Here is a 23,908-nt window from a genome sequence, read left to right as displayed (position 1 = left end):
TGAGTCTGTGGCCCTCATCCTCCTGGACCTCTCTGCGGCCTTTGACACAGTCTTGCACCGTACCCTAACCCGCATACTCCACAATGCAGAAATCTGAAACAAAGTCCTCAACTGGATCTGCTCATTCCTCTCCGACAGAACGCAGCGGGTCAGACTTCCTTTCACCTCGGAGCCCACACCAACTACCTGCAGAGTCCCCCAAGGATCATCCATCAGCTCTACCCTGTTCATTGTCTACATGGTTCCCATCATCAGATCACACGGACTCAACATCATATCGTACGAAGACGACACGCAACTCATCTTTCACTATCCAACAAACCCAACATCTTGCAACTCAACTTTCGAGAAGGAATGGAAGCAGTTGTCAGATGGATGAAGAATAGCTGCCTACACTGAACAATGAAAAAACCCTCATCATAGGCCTGCAATCCAATGCCTGGAGCGACACCTGGTGGCCCCCAGCCCTCAGGAATCCACCCCCATCCAAGTGCCACGCACGCAACTTCTGAATCATCCTGAACTCCGTACTCAAAATGGACCGCCAGATCAACGCCGTCACCTCTTCCTGCTACCACATCCTCTGCCTCCAATGTAAAACTTTCAACTCAAACACAGGAAAACCATCACTCACGCCCCCCTCAACAGCAGACTGGACTATGGCAACACACTCTACGCCGGGATCAACAAGAACCTCACCCTCAAACTCCAGAACATCCAGAATGCTTCTGCCAGACTAGTCCTAAACCTACTGCGCCACTGCCACATCACCCAATACCTGCTGGCACTATACCAACTCCCCATCGAGAAGAGAAACACCTTCAGGCTTCTCATCCACACCCACAAAGCCATCCACAACACCAACTCGCCTACCTGAACACTCCGCTCAGCCCAGCTCTCCCTATTAACAGTACCACACATTAAGAAGACCAGAACAGGGGGTCGCTCCTTCTCCTACCTCGCGGCTAAAGCATGGAACTCTCACCCTCTCCACTGCCGCCAGACACCAACTCTCTCCAAGTTCCTAAAGGACCTCAAAACCTGGCTCTTCGACGAATCACCATGAGCGCCCGGCCCGCACGTATTTATTTATTTATTTTGTACATTTGTATGGCGCAACAGCTACCCTGAGGGTTTCCCGGTGCCTTGGATCTGATTGCAGGAACGAAAGCTTAGTAGAGGGGAGAGCTACTGATCAAAGAGCCAAGACTTCACTCCCTTACGGAATTTGAGGTCGTTTGATTCCAGCCGTAGATTAAGGGGAAGGGCATTCCATAAGACAGGGGCCAGATAGGAGAAAGAGCGTCCGCCCATGCGTACTTGCTTAACTCTAGGAACAACAAATTTGGCCTGTGTCATGGATCGAAGAGCACACAATGGTACATATTTCAGAGCTAAACTATACGTACCCGTTAGGACAGGGAAGGGTTCCGACCCCCTGGCCTCTGATGCTACCCCTGAATGCAGAGGAGCCGGGACCAACCCGCCACATCCCCCAGCGCCTTGAGACCTATTCGGGTGAGTAGCTGTGCTCTACCAACCCTGATTGATTGATTGATTGATTGACTCTATGTGTACAACAAATGCTTAACACTATCCTCTGATAAGCCTAAACTGCCCACCCAATCTACCACAAAAGAGAAAATTTGGGATTAATTTAAGCCCTGTAATACAATAAAGGTTGTCTGGACTTTCTACATAGTGTACCTCATTTGGTACTCTACATTAAAAAGCTTCCTACACCCATCTCCTGTATCAGTGCTCCATGCCTTTGGCTGCCAGGACGTGAAGGGAAAGTAATTGATTTCCCCCTCTTATTAGTAATGCCCGAAAAGGAGAAAAAGACTCTGAGGACCTCTAGGATCTTCGAAAGGGACTTGTCTGGGTCTGTGCTGTACAGCAGGATGTCATCCGTGTAAATAAAGACTGCATCCTCCCAGCCACTGTCCAAATGCAGCCCCCGCAGCCATGCATCTCCCTTGATCAAATTTGTCAGTGGTTCTATGGGCACTGCAAATAGGAAGGTAGATACGGGGCATCCCTGAAGGGTGCCCCTACCCAGTTCAAACGCCCAGGAAAGTGTTCCATTAACTTTGATTCTCACCATTCGCTTGCGGTAAAGAAGGAGCACCCCAAACAGGACGAGGGCCTGAAACTCACCCGCTCAAAGAGATTTATCAGAGTGTGCCACTATGGATTCAAAGGATTTATCAGCGTCATGCGGCAAGAGCACCGTGGGTTCCCGAATATTATGTTTGCAGGTCAGGCAGCCATATAGGTGTTGAAGGTTATGCCACAATGACCTGCAGGGCATAAAGCCCGACTGGTCCAGAGTCACTATGCGGTCTGTGACCTGCTATAGACTGGTCATCCGCACATTAGCCAGTATTTTGGTTTCTATATTTAGGAGAGATATGGGCCGATACGAAGCACACTCCTCCGGCACTTTGCTCAGATTAGGGATGAGCACTATATCAGCTTGTCAAAGGGCTTGCAGTAGTTCGCCCTTCAATCTGGAGGCATAAATCAAGGCTCTTAGTGGTGTAATCACCCCTTTATTAATACATTTGAAGAACTCCACTGGAAGATGGCGAAAGTTAAGAAGTTAAGGCCCTTTTTAAAAAAAAACAAAACGGGATTTAGAGCCAAACAGGACACGTAGACTGCCCTGGTGGCAGTGGTGGAGGTGACTAAGAGTATTGTGGATGCCGCGGGCTGCGCGGCGGTGGTCATGTTGGACCTCAGCGCAGCCTTCAACACTGTCAGTCATCCACTCCTGCTACAGCGCCTCCGACGGGCAGCGGTCTCCGGAATGGCCCTCAAATGGCTCCAGTCCTTTCTAGCGGAGAGAAATTTCTCAGTTTTCGAGGAGGAGGTATCATCGGATCAACTGCCATTGTATCACGGCGTTCTCCGGGGATCCTCTCTCAGTTCTACCATGTTTAACATCTACATGAGACCACTGGCTGAGGTGGTGCTTCCCTGGGGAACTCGGCTTATCACCTACGCTGATGATACGCAGTTGGTCGTCTCCCTAGCAAGGGATGATACTTTAGACCAGGGGAGCAATAATTTCACCCCCTGTCTCACCAAAGTTTTGGAGTGGATGACAGCTTCGTTTCTAAAACTAAATGGGGCCAAAACTGACATCATGCTTCTGGGTTATAAAGCCCCCATCAATCTTGACCCATGGTGTCACACACTGTCCCACCCCTAAGACCCAGATAAAGAGCCTGGGGGTCTGGTTGGACACCACCTTGGGGTTCCAGTTCCCGGCCAAGAAGGTGGCGGCGACCTGTTATGGACTGCTTAGGGTCCTCAGGAAAGTGCTGTTCCTTCTTCCTGTTGAGGCCAGACGTGTGCTGGTCCAGTTGCGGATTCTTTCGCGACTGGACTATGCTAATGCCATCTATTTAGGAGCTCCAGTAGGCTCTATTCAAATCCTTCAAACAGTGCATAATTGTGCAGCTCGGCTGCTTATGAATCTATCTAGATGTTGTTCGGCGAAGGCGGCTCTTCGGTCGCTTCACTGGCTGCCGATTCAGGAAAGGATTGTGTTTAAAACGTTCTGCATGGCGCATAAGTCCATCGGTAATGTCGGTCCTACCATCCTTCAGCCCTTCTTCTGCCATCATCAATCCCACAGATCCCTGAGATCCAATCAGCAAAATTTGTTGGTGGTACCAAGGGTGAAACACGCCCGTATGGGCGGCCGCCAGCTCTCCTTCCATGTAGCCAAGGGCTGGAACAAACTCCCAGATAACATCAGGCTGGAAACGAATCGTCTTGCATTCAGGAAGCGATTGAAGACATTTTTGTTCCACTGTCCTTGGGTCTTACAGCGCTGGAATGCCTCAGGGTAGCCATGCGTTATAGAAGAGCGTATTCAATTCAAACCTTATAGGCCACGGGTGACTTCCTGCTTTTTAGTTGGGACAGAGCCTCTGCGATCTCCCTTTCCATGATGTCTTGCTATAGAGAGTGCCTATCAGGCCTCTTCAGTTGTGTGACGGGAGGATCGGTCACAAATTTACACATGGACTCCGTGGAGAGGTGCAGGGCATATAGATTGTGAAAATATTGTGCGAATAAGTGATGCTGGAGCAGACTGCAAAACTCAAACGTATTGGTTCAAAGCTTTCTCTAGATGTTAACTGATGTACGAGCACAACAATCTTTGCTTGAAGAGCTGAAAAAGTAAACAAGAAAAAAAAAATGACATGAAAGCAACTAAAGAGATGCAAAAATTGAAGAAAAAGTTAGCCTATGAAAAGTCGGAAAGTCATGTACATGAAGTCACATAGATATATTTTTGAAGGAGTGGAGAAAGGAATGTATGAACGGGGAAATACCCAGGGTGTGCTAGGTGTAATAACAATACAATAAGACAGCAAGAATATCATGGCATCTAGTTTTGCCGTATTGCTTCCCAGAGAGTTTTAAACCAGGTTCAGGAGTAATCAATCCAGATGTTAATCTAGCTTCAACTGATTATAATAAGGCCTTAATAGCAGCTTTTGATAACATTGCTCTTTTTAAAAGGAGTGCTAACACCAAACAACGACAACCAGCACCTTGGTAGACCTCGGTACTAAAGGTAGCAAAATCTGTTTGTAATAGACTAGAGAGAAGATGGCAAAAAACAAAAAACTTAGATATATCTATAAATTGTCCTTTTCTAGTTATCCAACAAAAAACCACCACTGGGTCTGGGCTCCCAACGGCATAGCTTGCCACAAGCTTACAATGAAGAAAATAGGTGCAAATGCCGCTAACAATGGATGAGACAACTATTTGGTCCAAACATACGGATATGACAATATGTTTGATGGTTTTTAATCCAATTCATTTATTTTCTTTCTTATTTTTGAATTTTTTCACTCAAGTTTAGGTGTATGATTTGACAGATTTTTATACAAATGTTAAAACCTGGTGTACACAACACGAAATGTGACATTCAATATATCAAAAACAATTCTCATATTTACAAAAATTTACATTCTATTGTACATTCATCCACACTCATTCATCAATCATACCAGTACAAACAACACAAAGAAACATCAATGGTGCAATATCTGCTGGAATCACAGTATTCACAACGAAAAGCCAATAAGTGTTTTGAAACATATATATGCACAATTTTCAATGTATCTATAGTATAAGTGCTCCATTGCATTTTACAGAGGTTCTGCTTTATAAGCAACAGAAAGGCATTTATTTAATGTAATGCAGAATTGTATATTTAAGAAAATTAATTTTGCTTTTCCCGAATAACCATTATCGCATTAAACTGTTCCCTTCAGCAGTCATACAGAGCTTCAAAATAGTAAACAGCCTACGCATGATTTAGAAGCAGCAGAAGGATCAGATTCTACAGCCAATCAAATAAAAGAAGGTACAGTGTTTTTATTTTTATGTCTATTTGTCGGGACTCTGGTTGCACATGTACCAATATCTCAGAGTGTTGGCATGGTCGCATACAGTGTTTTCAAAACCTAAACAAGAAACTGTATCATTACATTACATTATACCTGTAATGCTCAAGTGTGAAGAATTTTCTGAGACATATTGATTTTCAACCAAATGGAATCCTATGAGACATTGATTTTCAACCAGTTGGAATCCTATATTTTTTATTATATCACTCAAACCCCATGATGGCATTACATTACACATCTGTAATATGTTGCAAACCCAAAGAATATTATATATATATATATATATCCATCAAAACAATTACCCATTGTGAGGACTCCCTCCCGGAACCTCTTAAAGTGCTGCAGCCCTTCTTGAAGCTCCCACTCTCATATTGCGGGCTTGACGCGTTTCGGAAAACTCCTTGTTCACAAGCCAATGCAAATGACAACGAGGCAAACAAAATGTAGACATTCTGCATTTATTTAACTTGATCCAGCCCATATGGGCGTGTCCTCGGCCTCAGTGGGCGTATGCCGATAGGCATTCTGGTAATCGCAGTCTCTACACCCTTATTTTTCCACAGTGGGTGTTTCCCCGTGCCAAAATAATAGCAAATAAAATCCTCAGTGGGTTAAGTGAAAAGTTCAAAACTCACTTCAAGAGGTTCCGGGAGGGAGTCCTCACAATGGGCAACTGTTTCGATGTTTGTTTAGCAGCGATGCCTACGCCGCAAAGACTACCTGCCGCATGTGTGCGGAGCTGCGTTGTCAGAAGGAATCTGGCATGATTGAACAGGACGGAAGAAACCAAAAAGCGAGTGAAATGATGCAACAAGCAGTTTTCCGAAAACTTAGTTAGAAAAATGTTATATTCTTGGCATGTGTGGCTGTCGATACACATGCTATGCACACTTCTGCCATCTAGTGTTGTTGTTGGCATCAGACGTGTACAACTAGTTTTTGTTCAAAGAAAGGCTTTCGAGTCACAAGGTGTAGTGACTCCTCCCCTGGTAGTATTGCACATGAACATCGGCTCCATCTTCAGATTGTGTTTTTTCAGTCATCGGGTTAGGACATGCTGTGTCGAGGCTCTGAGTCGATGCCATGTGGCAACATTTGTCAGGGCCTTTGAGTTTTTCTCTGCTTCAGATATCTGAAGAACAATCGTCACAACTGTTTCTTCCATCAACGATGCCACAGTAAATAACTTATGACTTAACCCCTTCGATGTTTGTGACGGAACCCAGCTGTCATGAGCCACGGGTGGCCTGTGCGCATGACGGCTGGGTTCCATCACGACCACGCCTGCGATTGGAATGTCCAGTACCAGGCTGGAATTCTTGCCGCAGGCAAGGTGTTAACACCATCGCGGCTAGAGAGATTTTCCTCCTGTGCTGCAGATCCATGATTTCCATGGTTCATGACGAGTTCAGCTCGTCATGAGCACAGGAGCACTGTACTGCATGACGAGCTCAGCTCGTCATGAGCATGGAAGGGGTTAAGGCATATCTCCTCGAGCAGGGTCGCAGCCCGGCCCGGCTTTTTCTTCAGCTTCACTTGCCTTTGAGAATGGTCACAGCAAAGAGGAAAAAACACCCTTCCGATATTGTTGACAGTGCCACTCCCAAGTAATTGTGGACAGACAAACACAGTCTGTTACCTCTCTTTCCCCAGAACACAACAAGGCTTCCTGCTCCACCTGACTTGCCTTCAGGTCCAATAAGACCATCCTCAACAACGCCATCAAAGACACATGATAGAGCAGTAGAGGGATGGGGAGAACCCTGATCACTTCAGGGAAGACGTTATGAGTGAGTGAATGGATGAATGAAATAGCATTTCTAAAGCGCATGGTTACCTTGGGGCATCCCAGCGCTGACAGTAACGCAGAGTAAAACTTCTAGCATATCAAGGAAAGAGAAACGTTTTCAGTTGTGTGTGGAAGTTCAAGTAGTTTGACTGCAGACGAATGTGAGGGGGGTGGTGGTTTCATAGCTTAGCTGTATTATACGAGCAGAGGAGATGTCCACTTCAAGTTAGTCTTATTTTCGGGACTGCCACCAAATGCTTATTTCTCGGATTTCAAAGCTCTATTGGGCCGGTAGGATTGAATCATGAAACAAATCATTGGTGAGCCTTCTCCGGAAAGTGCTTTATGTGCAATGCACATCGCCTTAAACTGGGCTCGCTCTTGAATTGGGAGCCAGTGCAGCGTGGCCATAGCAGGTTTAGCTGAAAGGCTTTTGGGATATTCAGGAGGAGACGGGCTGGGCAGTTCTGCACGGTCTGTAATATTTTGGTTGTGGAGTTTGGAGCACCTAAGTATAGGGCATTGGCATAATCAAGCCGTGACAGTATCAATGCCTGAACTAGCAGCGGCTTCTGGCCGTAAAAGGTAACAGGGGCAGGATCTTCCTAGTCATCCTCAGAAGACTATACCAACTGGCTGCAACTTTTCGGGCCTGTTCCTTAAAATCAAGGTTGAAGTCGAGTCAGACGCCTACCCCCTACTTTTTCGGGACAGGGGGTAGGCTCATTCAGCTAGGCCAGAATGGATCTATGTTAGGAGAGGCAGATTTATCAAGGAGCTTCAGAAATTAACTATCCATCCATCTGGAAACCTTCTTGAGGCAAGACACTATGCCAGGTCCAGAGTTATCCTGTTTATTGATGGAGACGTCCAACTGGGTGTCGTCGGCATAGGTAATAATCTGTATCCCAAACGGAGTTACTATTTCTGCCAGAGAGCTCATGTAAATATTAAATAGAGTGGGGCTCAGGGCAGATCCCTGGGGGGCCCCGCATGTAAGGGGCAATTGCTTTGAGCCAATTTCATCTTCAAAGATTGTAAAGAATTTATTTTCCAGAAAGGACTGCAGCCGTTTTAGCGATATTCCAATCACTACCACATCCCTGAGTCTTTGAATCATCAGTGAATGATTCACCATGTCGAAGGCTGTGCTGAGGTCTAACGGAATCAGTGCAGGGCAGCCTCCGCCGTCCAGGATTTTTCTAAATGCCTCTTCTACAGACAGGAGTGCAGTCTTCGTACCCTACTGTAATCTAAATCCTGTCTGTGTGGGATGGAGACAGTTGTCATTTTCCAGGAATGCAGAGAGAGAAGAATGTACGTGCTTCTCAACTATTTCACTTATACCCGGCAACAGAGAGATGGGTTGATAATCTGCCCACTCCTCTGGGTCCAGGTTTTGTTTTTCTTTTTGGAATGCTTTGACCATGGCCTGTTTCCATAGCGGAGGCACAATTTCCGTCAGGAGGGAAGCATTGATCAAATCCAGTATAACTGGAGATACAGTCTTAGCGATCTTACTTAGGATAATGGGGGGACTAGATCTGTGGAGAACCAGATTTTAAATGACTCTGAATCCCTCGAAAAGAGGTTAGGTCCAGGTGGGGTTCAGGGGCGGGGGGGGGAATTCCTCCAACAGATCCTGTTCATTTATTGTGTCGGTAATACCATTTGTTGGGCTTGGTCTGAGGAAAGGACATATACATTTTTTGTTTTGTAGCAGAAAAGAATTCTGCTCTTTGGTTACATCGAAGTTAGGCATTATCAGAGATAGGGAGGGGAGCGGTGGGAGTCGGGAGCAGTGTGAAAAATTTCACGAGGAGAATTCGCAGCCGATGTAATTTTACCTTGGTAATAGCAAGCTTGGGCAGATTTTATCTCTGTTTTATAAAGTTTTATGGCTTCCCTATATTTAGCTTTGTTGGTTACTAAAAAGTCCTTTATCCATCTTCTTTCAAATTTTTTACATGCTTGTTTGAGCTCCCGCAGTTTATGGGAATAGCAGGGGGTTTTATTGACTTTTATTTTTATATAGTGTTACAGCAAACAAATGATGGACGGGATGCTGTCAATGCAAACATTCTCCCTCAGTCAAAATATCTGGGTTAAATCCATCGTTCTTTTGCCCACTACGCCACCCCAATTTGGACCCAGCCATATGCAAATCAGTCTTGACCCTGTGCCCATTGGGAACAGTACAGACTGAACTGCCAGGCCAGGTCCTCCCTGGACCGGAAACCAGCATCCTGGCACCAGTTTTAGGGTATGTCACCCTTCTTCAGCCAGGCTAGCTTGAATCCAGTGGCACAGTGAGCAATGGACCTCATGTGGGCATACCCATCCCACTTGGGGCGAAAAGTGTTAAAGCTGACAAATGATAGAGGGGATGCTGACAATGCAAACATTCACCCCTAGTCAAAAGATCTGGGTTAAAGCCATCATTCTTTTGCCCACTTCGCCACCCCAGTTTGGACCCAGCCATATGCAAATCAGTCTTGACCCTGTTCCTCATGTGAACAGTCCAGACCGAACTGCCAGACCAGGTTCTCCTTGGACTGGGACCGGTTTCAGGGTATGTCACCCTTCTTCAGCTAGGCTAGCTTGAATCCAGTGGCACAGTGAGCAAGGGACCCACATCTGGGCTTACCCATCCCACTTACGGCGGAAAGTGTTACAACAAACAAATGATAGACTGGATGCTGACAATGCAAACATTCTCCCCCAGTCAAAAGATCTGGGTTAAATCCATTGTTCTTTTGCCCACTGTAAGACACCCACTAAAAGACACCTACTTTAACATACCACACTCAGCACATTGGTGTTACCTCAGGTTTGTGGTAAGTGTCCAACTTTATCAATTCAAAGTTCTACCCTTCGCGGTCACCACAGCACCCAGGGTGTTCACAAAATGTTTGGCAGTAGTTGCAGCTCACTTGAGAAGAAGCAGCATCCACGTCTTCCCGTATTTGGATGATTGGCTGATAAAGAGCTCCAGCAAACAATACCGTCTTGCCCAAACATAGAAAACATTGACTTAGTCGACAATTTAGGGGCCAAATCCCATCTACATCCATTGCAAAGCCTACCCTTTCTAGGGGAAATACTAAATTCAGTGATACGGAAATCATATCCCAGCCCCCTCAAATCAAACGTTTTCAGGCTGTGTTACCTCTTTTTCATCTAAATTGTCAAATAACAGTTACACCTTCATGCACCTGCTACGTGTGATGGCAACTTGTATCGCCATTGATACGCACGCCAGGCTTCACATGGGTCCACTCCAAGAGTGCTTGGCACAGCAGTGCTTACAAGCGGGGGGTCAATGGGAGGATCTAGTGTTGTTAAAGGCTAGCACACATCACAATCTGCAGTAGTGCAGCACCAAATATTTTCTGGGTCCCATCCCGCAAGTGACCCTTAACACGGATGCATCACTTACAGGCTGGATAGCACACATAAATGTTAAAGGGTTGTGGATTTCTCTGCCGCAAAGATTCCTTATAATCTACCTCAGGTTGTTAGTAAATTCAGTTACTCAAAGTGTTTTTCTGTCACATTCATCAGAAAACAGTTCTACTCAAAACAGACAACTTGAAAGCAGTGTACTTCCTTCAGAAACGGGGGGGGGCACACACTTGCCCCAGCTGTCCATATTATCACAGAGCATTTGGCGATGGGCAATACACCACAAAGTACAACTTTTCATGGAGTATATACTGGGAGTGGGCAACTACTTGGCAGACCTGCTCAGCAGGATGCAGCAACAACTCCACGAATGGGAGCTCCACCCTCGAGTCCTACTCCCTTACTTCAACTTTAAAAGTTGGAGGTTCCTCAACATAGACCTGTTCACAACCGCCAAAAAGCAAAATGTCCAAACTTCGCCACTAGATTTCCACACCCAAAATGCGCTATGGATGAACTGGTCAGAGATATTTGCGTACGCTTTTCCACCTCTCCCCCCTACTTCCATATGTGGTCAGGAAACTACAGCAAACTTACCTCTCCTTAATTCTAATAGCTTCTACTTGGGAAATACAGTTGTGGTTCAAAACCCTACTAGAGCTCTCTCTAGTACCTCATCAGAAGCTCCCCAACAGGCTTGACTTTCGCACACAACATGAGGGAACTCTAAGGCATCCCAATCTAAAGCAACTCAACCTTGCAATTTGGCTCCTGAAATTCTAGAGCTTTGATATCTAAATGTACTCCCTGTGTGTATGGATATCCTCAGGGAAGATTGTCTCTAATTGTGCAGCAAAATAGAAAAGGTTTGAACATTACTGCATTTACAAAAACATCAATCCTCTAAAACAAAAAGTGCCACACATTGTCTTTTACATTTTCCATTTGCAACACTCAGCCTAGCTTACACATCAATTTGGTTGCATTTAGCTGCAGTGGCAGCTTATGTACAAAACAGGGAATACTCCTAATTGTTAAGAATTCATTTAATTAATGTTGTCATGAAGGGACTTAAAAGATTCATCCCTCCCAGACTACCTCCAATCCCATCCTGGAATCTTAATATAGTTTCAATAGGTTAACGGGCCCCCTTTCAAGTCCCTTCATTCTTGTCCTTTGCAATTTCTGTCCTGGAAAGTGGCTTTTCTAGTCACTGTTACCACTTAGGCGAGTAAGTGAGATCCAAGCATTATCCCTAGAAGAACCTTTTTTCAAATTACATTATTATAATATAGGTGACATCATCTTTTCACCTCAACCAAACCATAGAACTACCAGTGTTTCTTACACATCCAACCACAATACCAGAAAAAGAACTTCATTTCCTGGATGTTGAATGAATGAATGAATGAATAAATGAATGAATGAATTTAAACTGTATATTGCGCTCGAATGCCCAAGGGCATCTAGCAGAGGAATATGTCAGAGATGAGACATGATTATGGATTTATAGTGAGAAAAAAACAAGTTTTCAAGTGTTAAGAGTCTTGTTTTAATATATAGATCGAACACAAACATTTAGAAAAACTCAACAGTTGTTTGTGGCCTACTCAAAACCATATAGGACTGTTATCTCAAAACAAGGAATAGCTTTCTAGCTAGTTAAATGCATACAACTTGCTATGCCAAACCCAAAAGACAGTTTACTCCAATATTGAAACTTTCATAGATTCACATGCTTGAACCATTACCCGTTGTTGAGATTGGATTCCCTGGTATATCAAAACAGCAATGCAAAGTTAGCATAAGCTAGAAAAATGGGCCTAGGCCTGGAGAAGTGTGGCTCACTGGTTAGAGGAGGCAGACCTGGAAGCAGAGGTCAGCCCGGGACCAGGGTTCAATTCCCGGCTCGACGGGTCTTGAGTCCTAAAATGTCCACGGACTCGACAATTCTCGCTCTGGTGCCTACTCGATTCACGGGTTCACACTCTGCGACTCTGGGCAATAGCTTGCTTAATCTCCACAACGGGCCCTCGCGGTGGGATGCCTGGCTTTCACCTTGTGGATACCCTGCCGGGGTTATCTCACAGGGGAATACCAGGACGGGTTCCCTAAGCAAGCGCTTAGATACCGGGTCGGTGATTTGCGCTATATAAATACATGTACATTTACATTTACATTTACATTTCAGTTTTGTAACATATCCCTTTCTTTTTGTAAGAGATAAAAAACTAGGATTTAGCCAATTGGAAAACCCTACCCTGTAGAACACATTTTCTACCACACGTTGTGCTAGGGAGTGTCCACTGAGCTCTGCTCAGTTTTATTTCCTTATCTACTCTCTTGAAAGGTTTACTAACCTTTTCTTCAGAATTCTACATATCTGTTGTGGTTAATCTACATTCCTGATGTCCGATCAGGAGAAGAAGGGTCTTTGTAGAGCCTGTACCACCTGCTCTTAGAAAAGACTTCATGTAGATGACCCTCACAAGGACTGTATCTACTGCCTGTACCCTGACCACAAGGCAAAGGGTTGTAAAGTATGCTGTACCTTCTCTACCAAAACGCTGAGGGATCTTGAGGGGTACATTCCCATTTGGCTCCAAAAACGGAAGACTAGGAAGGAGCCTGTATCTAGTGATGATAGTGATGAGGCCTCTTCTTCCTTGTCTTCCAGAAAGTCTAACAAGAGGAAAAAGACCTGAACCTCATTTATTTGGTGAGTGCCCTCGTTAAGCCTCAAAAAAGACCATCCATTGGTCTTACAGGCATAGTCCTACAAAATCTCCCCACCAAGGTGAAAAGAAGAGGAAAATACATCTTACAGTGGACAGCATAGTTAAAGGCCCAGTTCTAACGCCTTCAACACCTCCTGTGGGCAGGAAAGCCTTAAAAAAGCTGTCTTCTGTTCCCCCTGAGGAGAAACCATTGCCGAATGTGTTACCGTCGATGAAATCCTCTTCATTGATGACCGCGTCGTCTAAGAGACCATTGTCATCGTCAATGCGTCCCCGTTATCTGCAATGATGGAACAGTCATCGTCTATACCTCCTCCAGCAATGGCATCGTCGTTGAAGACTTTGCAAGGATCGCCGGTTATTGTACCGCTAACACCCTTGTCGTCAACTATGACAATGAAGGCTATGGTGCCGTCGGTGGCATAGACTACAACGGTGTCTAGTTTGCCTTCGACCCTATCAACGACGGCAGTGGCTCGACTGACTACATCGTCGCTGACCTCGCTGACGAGGGAAAAAATTCCTGCAGAGAAATCGAGAATTACACACTTAACTCCAGAAGTTACATCTCCTTGTAAGGTGATTCCTTCACATCTCCTGGAGGAAGAGGACTCGGACGAAGATGATGGCCCCTGTGGCTATGCACGCAGTCCATCGGAAGATGACTTTGAGGAGGGCTATCAGGAGGATCACTATTACGTGCCTCCTCAGGACTACCACCAACAGTATCAGGAGGAGATGGTTTGTATGCCATCCTCGCTGCTTTCTAATCTTCAGTTCATGCTTTCGGATTATAAGAAAAGATTTCCATCACCTTCTGCTGTCCTGGAACGTGCTGTGTTATTATGCCGCTTGCCGACTTACGACCCACGGCACTACCCGTTGCCTCTTCACTGGCCGTGGTACAGCCCGCGTCACCCCTCTCTCCTCTTCGGGGGCGCTGCAGTACAGCATCGCGGCCCGCTGAAGCCATTTCAAAGGCGTCGCAGAAAGCACCCTCGGCGCCTGTTGTTTTCGGGCATTCTGCATACTTGCACGGCGGACCATATGCTTCCCGAGGCACCTTGGGACATTACAGCCACCTGGTGTGGGCGTCTGGTGATCCCCCTTCCTTGAGGGCCATATTGTTGGTCTCCTTATCACCATGCTCCCAGAAGGCAGTGGGGAAGGTTACTTACCTTCCTAACATGGCGATCTTTCTTTAATGCACTTCACTCTTTTCCCTATCCAAGGTGGCGACACCTCTCCTTCCTGTTTTGTCACCTCCTGTTCCTGTATGTCACTTCCTGTTTTTTCTGTATTTAAGGGATCAGAACCTTTCCTTCCTTGCGTTGCAACACTCCTTGTTCCTGCTGGTGTATCCTTGCTCCTGTTGGTTCCTGCTGGTGTGTCCTCGCTTCTGTTGGTTCCGTGGCTCCACTTTTGGTGATTCCTTCCTTCTGTTGGCGCTTATTTTTCCCCTGGTCCCTTTTGCTCCAGCTTCTCTTCCAGTCTTCTCCTGGTTCCTTTTTGGAATCCTGGTCTTCCAGTGTTTTCTGGCTCCTCTTATCCTTTATTCCTGGCGTCATCAACATCAGAGGTTTTTCCCTCTGGGGTGTTCCTCTTGGGACTCCTTCTGGAGGGCACTGGCTGCTTAGGCTTTCATTGCCGGCAGCACTGTGGCTACCGGAAGGCATCGCCCCAATCCCGACCAAACCAGGACTTACAAGAACCGAAGCCGGGGACCGTCCCAAAGCCTCAAGACTGGTAAGTAAGACCCTAAACCTCACAGATTTCAACGCCCAAAAACCTGCATGGATACTTCAAGGTCCTCTCCTACCAAAAGGGTTGGTAGAAACAGCACAGGTATTACTGCAGACGGTTCAACAACAAACCCTAAGAACTACAACAGCTACGAGAATAAAACTTAACCTTACATCACGTGCTGACAACCAACACATCCGATGTACCCATGGTCTCTACCTCTACAGCCTCGTTACTCTGGAGATCCGAACAAGCTGAAGGAATTATTGGATTCCTTGACTGTGTTTTTTGTATTTCGTCCAGCCCAGTTTTCCTTGGATAGAACTAAAGTTGGGTACCTGATTAGTGCCTTGTCTGCCCCTGCCTTAACATGGGCAACACCCTTGGTACCCACAGAAGACCCACGACTTTCTAATTATGCGTCTGTTATTGAGTCATTAAAACTGATGTTTGAAAGACCTTGGCTGGAGACATCTGCCGAAGTAGCCTTGTGTGACATACAACAAGGAAGTTAGGACGTCTTGCAGTACATCACACGTTTCAGGCAATTGGCGGCAGAAACTACTTGGGTGGAACGAACATTGGTAACCCTTTTTTGCAGAGGGATGCGAGAAGAAATCAAAGATGAGTTGGTACATTCTCCTCATGCTGAGACTATGACTGAGTTAATGGACTTAACATTATCATTTGAACATAGTCTCAATGAACGTCATTTGGAGAGACGAAAGTCATGACTTCAACAGCATACCGAAGTAACCCAACCTAATGTTCGTAAAACAGAAACCCCTGTGTCCGACATACAGCTTCCACCGGTTAGAGGCTTAACTAGGGGACCCATGTCTGAGGCCGAATGTGAACAAAGAAGAAAACAGGGACTGTGTCTGTATTGTGGTGCCTCAGGGCACATGATTCGCAATTGTCCCACTCGTCCTCCTAGGCAGTCTTAAAATGCCAAATCCCGTCCTCTGTGAGAAGGGAGAGGACAGAATGGTCTGGAATCCCTTCCTCTGTACCTCAAACGAAACTTCCACCTCTCTTTCTTCTGCCTGTGCTTGTAAGGCTGGCAGATGGAGCAGAACAGAAGATACTAGCATTGTTGGATAGTGGTGTCAGCGGGATGTACTTGGATGAAGCATGGGCTAAGGAGAGGCGAATTATACGTGTTGCTAAAGAGAACCCGGAACAAGTCCATACTGTGGATGGAACTCCTCTAATTTCTGGTCCAGTCAAAGACATGACACTCTTATTACAAATTACATTTGGAAAACAGCAAGAAACACTTTTCTTTTGATCTGATCGCCTCACCTAGCAAAGCCATGATCTTAGGTATACCTTGGCTAATCAGACATAGCCCGTATATCAACTGGGAGACAAGAAACATTTCCCTGTCACTTCATTTCTATCAACAATTCTGCTACCCCACTGAAGAATACTGGTCTCCTAAGGTAATGCCTATGCTAAGAAAGGAAGCCCGTACCTCCGTTAACTCTGTTCAAGGCGTACCAAGTCACTACCATACATATGCTGACATCTTTCAGAAGCCTATGAACGAGATGTTACCTCCTCATAGGGAGTTTGACTATGTCATTCCATTGGAACTTGCAGAAACAGTACCCTTTGGAAGAGTATATTCTCTCACTGAACCCGAGAAAGAGACTCTCAGACAATACCTTGAGCAAAATCTCTAGAGTGGTCTCATTGTTCGATCCTCGTCAACTGCCGGGGCACCCTCATCCTCGTCCCCAAGAATACCAAAGATCTCCGACTATGTATTGACTTCAGAGGCTTGAATAAAGTCACCATCAAAGACTGCTATCTGTTGCTCTTGATTAAGGATATCCTTGAGTCAGTAAGAGGGGCTCAAATGTTCACCAAGTTGGATCTTAGGGGTGACTATCATCTCTTTTGAATCAAAAAAGGGAATGAGTGGAAAACCACATTTCGAACCCCGTTAGGGCTTTTCGAATACAGAGTTATGCCTTCTGGACTGACTAACCCCCCTTCCATCTTTGAAAAGGTTCATGGACAACTTGTTCTCTGACCTCCTAAATTAGATGGTGGTTATCTACCTAGACAACATATTGATCTACTCAGCAGCTCCTGAGTTACATTGCACGCATGTCATGTAAGTCCTGGAAAGACTACGCCAAAATAGTCTCTTCTGTAAACCTGTAAAATTTGAATTTGACAAATCAGAGGTAGAATAGTTGGGTTACTGAATCAACAAGACAGGAATAGCCATGGATCCTCAAAAGGTACAGGCTATTTTGGATTGGTCATCACCATCGACCATTAAAGAAAGGTTTGGCAAACTTTTACCGTCAATTCATTGACAACTTTGCTCACCAAACCAGCTACATATCCCAAACGTTAAAAAGGGAATATCTCCGGCAAGGGCTCAGTGGACCAAAGCCGCTGAGCAGTCCTTCCAGTCCCTAAAAAAGACCTTCACGCAAGCACCCATTTTACGAGACCCTGACATAACAAAGACATTTTTCGTGGTGAAAGACGCGTCGGACAGAGCTGTTGGTGTCGTCCTCCTCCAACAATAGGACGACGACGACGGACTGGAACATCCTGTGTTTTACCTATCACATGTCCTTTCAGACTGAATGGAACTACCCTTCAAAATCAGAACAGACCCTAGAAACCTCCAATGTCTCTGTAACATTCAATGCCAAAATAGCCGTCAAGCCCGGTGAGCTTACTATTTTAGAAAGTATGACTTTGTTGTCTCCTATATCCCTGGATCTCATAACACTTTGGCAGACGCCTTGTCTCGACGTTATCCAGAAAGACCTACGCCCCCACAACAGAACGTACTAGAGCTACAAATGATTGTTGGCATGGTTCAATCCTTCATAGACAGGGTTCATTCTGAATACAAATCCATGAACCAAGAAGAATGGTAGAAGCTAGTCGATCTGGTTAAGCAACATGACACACACTACTACCATGGTAGGGCTTAATTTCTTCCCACACATAAGGTGCAGCTTAACGCCCTCCAAATTTGTCACGATTATCCTGTGGCTGGTCATTGTGGTTTCAAGGCTACCCTAGAACTCATACTTCGCTCTTTCTGGTGGCCGTCGATAAGAAAAGATACCAAAGTATATGTGTCATCTTGTCCTGTCTGTGCCCAAGCCAAATAATTGCATACTTAAACCCATGGGATCGCTTCACCCCCTACCTGTTCCACCGGCTCTATGGCATACCATATCCAACGACTTAATTGCCTCTCTGCCGGTAGCAGGGTTATAATGGTGACAAAATATTCTTTCACCAAGATGGCTCATTTCACCACCCTTAAAAAACTACCTACTGCAAGAGAACTCGGAAGCATCTTTATACAGGAGATATAACGTCTCGATGGCCTGCCACGAGTGATTTTGTCAGATCAAGACCCTCAGTATGTCACACTCTTTTCTGGAAACATTATTGTAAAGCTCTTCATATTGAGGTGGCCTTGTCCTCCGGGTTCCATCCACTCACGTCAGAAATCCCAGGCTCCCCACATCACTGGAGTCAAGCTATCCAGGCTGAAGATGGCTGATAGCCAGAAACTGGTCCTTGGATGCTTGATTCCGGTCTAGGAAAGACATGGCTTGGTAGTTCGGGCTGGACTGTTCCCATGAGGCAGAGGGTCAAGACTGATTTGCATATAGCCATTGTCTGGCCTAAGGTGGTGTGGAGTGCAAAAAAAACGATGGATTTAAGCCCAGATCTTTGTACTGGGGTGAATGTAAGACATTGTTCTGCATTCTGTCCATCAACTGTGTTTTTTGCAATTTTCACCCCGAGTGGGCTGGGTATGCTCAGACGTGAGTCCCAGGCTCTCCACATCACTGGAGTCAAGCTATCCAGGCTGAAGAAGGCTGATAGCCAGAAACCGGTCCTTGGATGCTTGATTCCGGTCTAGGAAAGACATGGCTTGGTAGTTCAGGCTGGACTGTTCCCATGAGGCACAGGGTCAAGGCTGATTTGCATATAGCCATTGTCTGACCTAGGGTGGTGTGGAGTGCAAAAAATCGATGGATTCAGGCCCAGATCCTTGTACTGGGGTGAATGTATGACATTGTTCTACATTCTGTCCATCAACTGTGTTTTTTGATAAAAAACAGAAGCAAAGAACAATTTCTAGGACACTGGGGTTTACAATTAATGTGGAAAAAATCCCATCTCCACCCTCTGCAAATTGAATATTGTTTAGGGTCCATACTCGATGAACAAACAGGCAAGGAATACTTAAACCCACAGAGGGTGATGGCACTCCAGCAGCTGCTGCTTCCTTTTCAGATGCAACGTCCCATTACTGTAAGAATTGTAATGAAACATTTGGCCATTTGTGGCTTCACGCATTGCAGTTGTACAGTACGCCAAGTTATATTTAGGCCCTTTACAGGATTGCTTAGCAAAACAGTGTACACATGCAGAAGGTTATTGGGAACAAGGGCCCAGCATTCTCTCCAGTGGTGGAACACCAACAGCCCACCAATTGGCAGGCCATTTCTAGACAGGTCATTGTTACCACAGATGCCTTTCTGATAGGGTGGGGGAGCCCACCTCAGTCATATGACAATACAGACCACTTGCCTTCTCAGTACAAGGATCACCACATCATCTTCCTGGAACTAATGGCCACGGCATCAAGAATGCCCTCAAAGCATTTCCGCCAGTTCTTCAAGACAAGGGTTTACTCAAAAAGACAGACCTCATTCTAGCCATGTTTTACATACAGAAGCAATATGAGGCACCCCCCCCAGCTCTCACAGTTGGCACAGGGTATTTGGTATTGAGCAATCTGTAGTAGCATTCGCCTGTTGGTGTAGCATCTTCTGGGAGTGGACAATGGCTTAGCTGAGCTGCTCACACACCAAGAAGTTCACTTTGGAAACTCCATCCAGAAGTGCTCTACAAGTAGTTTCAATGGTGGGGGATTCCAATAATAGGAACACACCAAAAACAAATGCACCCTTATTTATTCAAGCCCTAATTCTGGACTCAATCACCCTGCTATATAGGAATTCCCTCAATAATGTTTAACCTTGACTTACTGGCAAAACACATAATTAGTTCTGTGGGCATTTATAAAAACTGGATGGTCTCGCAAACCCCCTGGATGTCATGATTCATCATTGGCCCTTCCGCGTTCACCAAAGCATTCTCTAATGGGGAGCAAGGCCCTCCCTCGGTTGTACGGAACCAAAGGAAAGGACTGTCCAATAAAAATCCCCACCACCATCCATACCTTTCCTGTCTTTATTATTTGGTTGAGGAAGGATGATTAAAAAGAAAAATGGGACAGTTGAAGCCCTATTATGGTGCTCGTGTCCACCTCTGGTCAGGTCAACATGTTTCAGCCCTTGGCTGGCCCCCAATTGTGTCCGGGGCTTTCTTCTGGACTGAATTGGACCCTTTATGACCCTGTTATGTTTCTCTATTCACTACACATGCGCACTAGTTTAATGCATACTATACCAGATCACTAATTTCTGGTCTGTTCAGTCAGGATTCTTCCATCCTAACCAACATTTCCAACTGATGGGAAGTTCAGACCTTATGCAGGAGTGGAGAGGAAGCCTTATAGTCACACTTTCATCAAAGATCACCCTGGCTGAATCACCTACTGTGTATTCCTAGAACTCCTACCGACGATTCCTATAATGTGTTTGCTATTGTTGAAAAAACACAATGCCAAAACTTTGCCGCCACCTACCCACACCTCAAACCAAGGGCAATGCACTATGGATCAACTAGCCAAGATATTTGGTCACACTTTTCCACCTCTTCCCCTAATACCTTATGTAGTCTGGAAGATGTTACAAGTTTCCATGTCCCTAATCCTTGTTGCATACGCATGAGCAAGGCAACCATGGTTTTCAGTGCCTCTCAGATCTCCGTTAACCCTCATGAGAAGCTCCCAATAAGTTTGCCTGTTATGCTGCTGAATAGAAACATTTTATGCGCTACAGTTTTTCCAAACGGTTAGACCCATTTACAGTTTCAGTACAAGAAGTTTTTTTACCTTCTCCATCTTTACAATGCAGCCCTTGCCTACACATCATTATTCCTCCATTTCACTGCGGTGGTTGCATACCTGCAAAAGAGACACCCTTCACTTATTTTTCTCGTTCATGTTATCAACTGCTTTATGGAAGGGCTATAAAGGATTTTCCCTCCAAAAACACCTTAGCGCCCTCATGGAATTGGAATTTTGGACCCAGAAGACTTATGAAGTCCCATTTTGAACCATTTTACTTGTGACCTGTTAAATGCCTATCTTGCAAATTGGCCTTTTTAATAGCAATCGCTTTCCTGAGACTTACGAGCAAGCTTCAAGTGTGCAAGCTTACAATTCTGGAAGCACATATTCTGCTGCATAAGGAAAGACTTGTTCTTTGCACTAACCATAAATCTCCTATTTTCCCATCAACCAACCTATTGAGTTACCAGTCTTTTTCCACCTCCAGACTTAGTAGCTGAAAGAGTGCGCCATACTTTTGATGTTAGAGAGGTCACGTATTATATTGACAGAACTAAAGATTTTAGGAAGTCGAACCAACTGTTTGTGGCATGTGTAGCTGTAGATGCACATGCTCTGCATACTTGTTGCCGTCTATGGTTGGGGTCGGACGCGTGCCGCTTGTTTTTCTTCAAATAAGTCTTTCCAGTCACAAAATCTAGTGACTCCTCCTATTACTGGTAATGCACATTGGCATCATCTCCATTGTTAGACTGTTTTCTTTCTGCTGTTGGATTTGGGAGTGTTACTGATTAAGCTCCGGGTCGGCGCCTTGTGGTGTTCGTCGTTGGACGACTACAGTCTATAATCTCCTTTTGCTAAGCCTTATAAAGTCTCTCTCATTTCCAAAGCAGGTATAGCGGGATGGATAGTTAAGTGTATCCAAACCTAATCCTATTATGCAGAACACATATTGCCTCCAAGAGCGCACTCTACACTAGCTTTCTGAGGAAATTTCCCTATCATGGAACTGTGTAAAGCTGCTGCTTGGTCTGCACCATACAACTTAGCCAAACAATTATTGCGGAGATGTGTTTGCATATCAGCAAGCCTTATTAGGCCAAGCAGTCGTAAGAACACGGTTTCTCATCCGCATCATCTGCTATCCAGCCACCGCATACCTGTACTCATACTCACTATGAAAAAGTTATCTACATGACAGGCATGTCCTCTACAAGAGCTTCTAAGCTAACATTTGTCTTTCAAGATTATATAATGAATGACTTTTTGTAAACAACGTAAGCATTTGGTGTAGAATGCTTGAGCTATGTTTTTAAAGCACATTTAGAGAGAAGCTATATTTCTATTGTAACTGTTTTGCTGCTCCTAATCAAGGACTTTATAATTTCTCTAGAACCCAGCGATGACTACTTTAATGAACCTGCAGGACCTGTCAAGCCCAAAATCTATGAACATTCAAGGTATTTTTGCTTTCTTTTTTTGTAGCTCGCTGTCATCTACCATCTGTTTGAAAGATCGAGTGATATCAAGAATGTTACTTGAAACATGCTGTCTGCATTTATTTAAGTGAGAGACAACATATTCAAAGCAGGATGTAGCTCCAAGTTCATCATTGACCATTTATTTAACTATTTACTGTGCATCACCAAATATTGGTATCGTTAACACTGATTAATGGGTATTTTCACCAGCCTCCATATTCCAATGCTAAATGATTACTCTGCTTAGGCTTGAGGTGCATGATTAGAGCTGTAACGGATACTTTGTTAAATGGACCTGTGGGATCTAACCTGCAGTAAATAGGTAGAACTTGCAGATAACCTAGGAGAGACCACAGTATTTGAGACCGGGTATAAAATAAAAGTAAAAGGGCTCACAAGCATAGAAAATAAGAATGTCATATTTTGCCTAATTTTCAACTAACATTGCTGTCTTCTGTCCAAGTTGTTTTTCAAGATTCTATTAAGCCCATAATGAAGTAGACTTTTCATAACTTATATCGGAGGAAAGGACTTAAAGGCCAAGATTTTTTTATTCTCCCGTCGAGAGAAATTGCGCCTGACGTCCGGGTACATCTGTGTCTCGGTCCTGCTGTCCTATCTCGAAACCTTTCCCCAGCTTCTTCCTGATTCTGACTGAGTTTCATGGGGCCATCGGAGATGCTACAACAGATAAAGGCCTTCAGAGAGGCCATGTTGTGCATTTATGCCACCTTTCCGGAGCCTTCAATGTGCCTTCGGGCCCCACATTCCCGAGGACAGCAGTCTAGTTACTGCTGGCAGATCCATCCCGTACTGAGCCTCTCAACCCTATCTCAGTGTCCGCACGTCAACTACGGCAGCGATTCTGCTGTACCAGAGGAAGACTCTGAAGCGAGTCACTGTGACCTTGATCAAAGTTGCAGCCACCTCAACTACACTCGGGTAAGCTTCCACTACCTCAAAGGTTCTTAGACCCCGAACACCACAGAGAGGACAATGTGTATGATGAGTCCTACATATATGATGTGGTTAACTTATTTTTGTATCTCCAGGGTGCCAGTGGCCTGGACAGATCCCCTGACACTGGCCTCCATTCCTCTATGGAGGAATCTGCATCCTTTGTCATGCTCATAAAGAGGGATGATTAAATCATTGACTTGCATCTACCCTCCATGGAAGTCAAAACTAACATCTTCACTGAAAGCCTGAAGCCAGTACAAACGTAATCAGAACCTCTTCTTCCCTTCAACAAGGCTCTAACAGATACCCTCATGGGCTCTTGGCTAAAACCAGGATTTGTCTCACAGTCAATCAACAGATAGCAAGAC

General features: G+C 45.1%; 1 protein-coding gene across 10 annotated transcripts in view; it reads left to right on the top strand.

Moving 5' to 3' along the window:
- The window catches only part of NBR1 (NBR1 autophagy cargo receptor), a 577,507-nt gene that overhangs the window by 444,024 nt on the left and 109,575 nt on the right, over positions 1-23,908 (top strand). For 7 of the 10 annotated variants that reach the window (XM_086924035.1, XM_086924032.1, XM_086924038.1 and 4 more), the window contains 2 exons: positions 5,307-5,398; positions 22,493-22,559. In XM_086924035.1, the coding sequence (XP_086780161.1) occupies positions 5,307-5,398; positions 22,493-22,559 (159 nt within the window). The remainder of the gene's footprint in view (positions 1-5,306; positions 5,399-22,492; positions 22,560-23,908) is intronic. The other 3 variants (XM_086924037.1, XM_086924034.1, XM_086924030.1) reach the window with 1 other exon arrangement.

This window comes from Lissotriton vulgaris, chromosome 5 (genome assembly GCF_964263255.1).
Source record: "Lissotriton vulgaris chromosome 5, aLisVul1.2, whole genome shotgun sequence".
Classification (NCBI taxonomy): Eukaryota; Metazoa; Chordata; class Amphibia; order Caudata; family Salamandridae; genus Lissotriton; species Lissotriton vulgaris.
This window is presented reverse-complemented; position numbering and strand designations above follow the sequence as displayed.